We start from the raw sequence: 2,885 nt of genomic DNA, 5'->3' as shown, positions 1-2,885 counted from the left end.
AAGAGGGCATACACAGTATTAGCATAGTGTTAAAAATAAAATGTTCAGTAAACATCATTTCTTAACATTCATGATGTGTATAAATATATAGACTATATTGCATGTATATACAGTATATACACAAATGAACTTGAGTAATGTCAAATTTTTAATCCATAGGGTTTAATATGATGGTGTATCACCCTCTTCTGGGAAGGCTCCCACAATGTTTAGGAGTGTGTTTATGAAAATTTTGGACCGTTCTTGCAGAAGTGCATTTGTAAGGTCAGACAGTGATGTTGGGCGAAAACATCTTTGTGTCTTTATGGACGTTGCTTTTTGCACTGGTGCTCAGTCATACTTGAACAGGAAGGTTCCATCCCTAAACAATTTCCATGTTAGGAGCATGAAATTGCCTAAAATGTCTTGGTATGCTGAAGCATTCAGAGTACCTTTCAACACTCCAGGACACGTCTCCACTGCTCTAGAGTCTAGTGACAGCATGCTTTACACCACTGCATATAATGCTTTGCATTGAACTTGATAATATAAGGCGTGGATGCAGCTACAGTAATTAGCCATGAAAATGCAGTCCATGGACTGCTCTTGAACTAATCTGAAGGCCAAATAAAGTTTGGAGGTCTATAGCTATTGACTCTAGACAACCTCTCTTTTCTCTTTTTAAATTTTATGGCTGAGTTGCTGTCGTTCCCAATCGCTTTCACTTTTTTTTATAAAATCTGTTTCACAGTTTTTATAAAACCTCTAACAGTTGACTGTGGATTATTTAAAAGCAAGGAAATTTCACAGCTGGACTTACGGAACAGGTGGCATCCTATTACGGTACCACGCTGCAATTTACTGGGCACCTGAGAGTGACCCATTCTTTCACAATTTTTTTAGAAACAGTCTGTATGCCTAGGTGCTTAATTTTATACATCTGTAAGTGATTGGAACAGCTGAATTTAGTGAATACTTTTGGCAGTATAGTGTATATCGTGTGTGTGTGTGTGTGTGTGTGTGTGTGCTGTGTGTGTATGTATGTGTGTGTGTGTGTGTGTGTGTGTGTGTGCTTCATATAGAAGAAGTCTAAAGGGAACATGACCAAATTAGTGGTGATGAAGCATTGTAAAAACTGCCTATAAATGAGATGATTTATCCTCATTTTTCTAGAATAAAGGCACAAGATGGCATGATAATTATTTTGTAACTTTTTAAAGGTGAATGTATACTGCAAAGGTCAATGTATAACAGACAAAGCTGCCTAATGTTAAAATAATGCTTCCTGGGGAATTTAAAACAGCACATGAGTTCATAGCAGATTCATTAACATGACTTCTGATGTTGACACTAAGGTGACATCTTAGTTGCCATATTTTTCTAAATAATAGTTCTTTGTTATTAGAAATAATTAATTTAAATGAGACTTTCTGTTTTTATGTAATTGTAGATAGTTAGATACAAAGCTGTGATTGTGCTAATGTGTAGTGACTATATAAAAAAACGGAATAAATAATAAAATAAAACAATAATACCTATAATTATTTAAATACAATTGTGCAGAAAATTCAAGACCTATGAGAATTTCAAAATATTAATACTTGTTTACTTAGATGTATTTTTGATGTGCAAGTGTGTCTGAAACCAGTCGTGTAGCATCTGCTTATTTAAGACTAATCCTGAATATAATCTTTATTTCTATTACAGATGGAAAATGTTTCTAATATTTTAGTGTTCACTCTCTCTGGATTAAATATGACAATAGAGGAGAGATATGTGTTTTTTTCCCTCACTGCAGTGGTTTATCAGTTTATCTTGTTATGTAACATTTCTATAATATTTTGCATTACCTCAGACACGCAGCTTCATGAGCCCATGTACATATTCTTGTGTAATTTGTGTATAAATACACTATATGGCACTTCTGCCTTCTACCCTAAATTTATGTATGACCTACTGGCCCCATCTCATGCTATTTCATATGCAGGATGTCTTATTCAGGTTTTTGCTATTTATTCTTCAGCTTTATGTGATTATTCCACTTTAACAGTAATGGCCTATGACAGATATGTTGCAATATGTAAACCACTGAAGTACCATTCAGAAATGACAAATCAAAAAATTGTAAAATGTATAATTTTTTGTTGGCTTCCACCATTTATTTGCATGTCTGTTGTAGTCTTATTAGCATCAAGATTAACTTTATGTGGCTCAACTATTGAAAAGTTATACTGTGAAACCTGGGCAGTTGCTAAATTGGCCTGTTCTTTTACAACAGTAAATAATGTAGTTGGATACATAGTTATATTAACATATTTTGGACATGCAGTACTGATTACCTTCTCATATATTCACTTGATTAAAAATTGTAGGAAGTCAAAGGAGAGCAGATATAAATTCATGCAAACCTGTGTGCCACACTTAGTGGCACTGTTAAACATTACAATTGCATTATTGTTTGATGTATTTTATAGTCGATATGGCTCAAATTCATTTCCTCAAGCTTTGCGAAATTTCCTAGTACTTGACATGCTCTTTATTCCTCCCATTTTAAATCCCCTTATTTATGGATTGAAACTTACGAAAATACGGAAGCATGTCATGAGATTGTTCCTTGGACACAGCTGTCTAAAGTGTAAATAGTTTTTGTGTTGTCTATCTGAGCAGCTATTGCTTTTACTGTAATTGCAATAAAGATGATATGTATAAAATCCAGACTGTTTATGTAGCGACTATTTATCTAAATTTATTTGATCCATAGGGTGCTTCCATCAAATTAATTGAAAGAAATTTTTTTTTTGAAAACACCAAGGAATTTAATTTAATTGTGGAAGTTATTTTTTTTTTTTTTTTTAGTTACAACTTTGCTTTAATACTTGAAGTGGTAGTTCAAGGTTACAATTCTA

General features: G+C 33.3%; 1 protein-coding gene across 1 annotated transcript; it reads left to right on the top strand.

Annotated features, from left to right (window-relative positions):
- Positions 1 to 1,686: 1,686 nt before the first annotated feature.
- Positions 1,687 to 2,622, top strand: LOC128533326 (olfactory receptor 52K1-like). Its single transcript, XM_053507567.1, has one exon. It carries the CDS (start codon positions 1,687 to 1,689, stop codon positions 2,620 to 2,622), a length of 936 nt encoding a protein of 311 aa, XP_053363542.1.
- The last annotated feature ends 263 nt before the right edge of the window (positions 2,623 to 2,885 follow it).

The sequence above is a fragment of the Clarias gariepinus genome, chromosome 11 (assembly GCF_024256425.1).
Source record: "Clarias gariepinus isolate MV-2021 ecotype Netherlands chromosome 11, CGAR_prim_01v2, whole genome shotgun sequence".
Taxonomy (NCBI): Eukaryota; Metazoa; Chordata; class Actinopteri; order Siluriformes; family Clariidae; genus Clarias; species Clarias gariepinus.
Note: the sequence above shows the minus strand (reverse complement) of the source record. Positions and strands in the feature narration are given on the sequence as shown.

What these genes read in the sequence shown, in the direction of transcription:
- LOC128533326 (XM_053507567.1), top strand. Translation starts at nt 1,687, where the DNA reads ATGGAAAATGTTTCTAATATTTTAGTGTTCACTCTCTCTGGATTAAAT.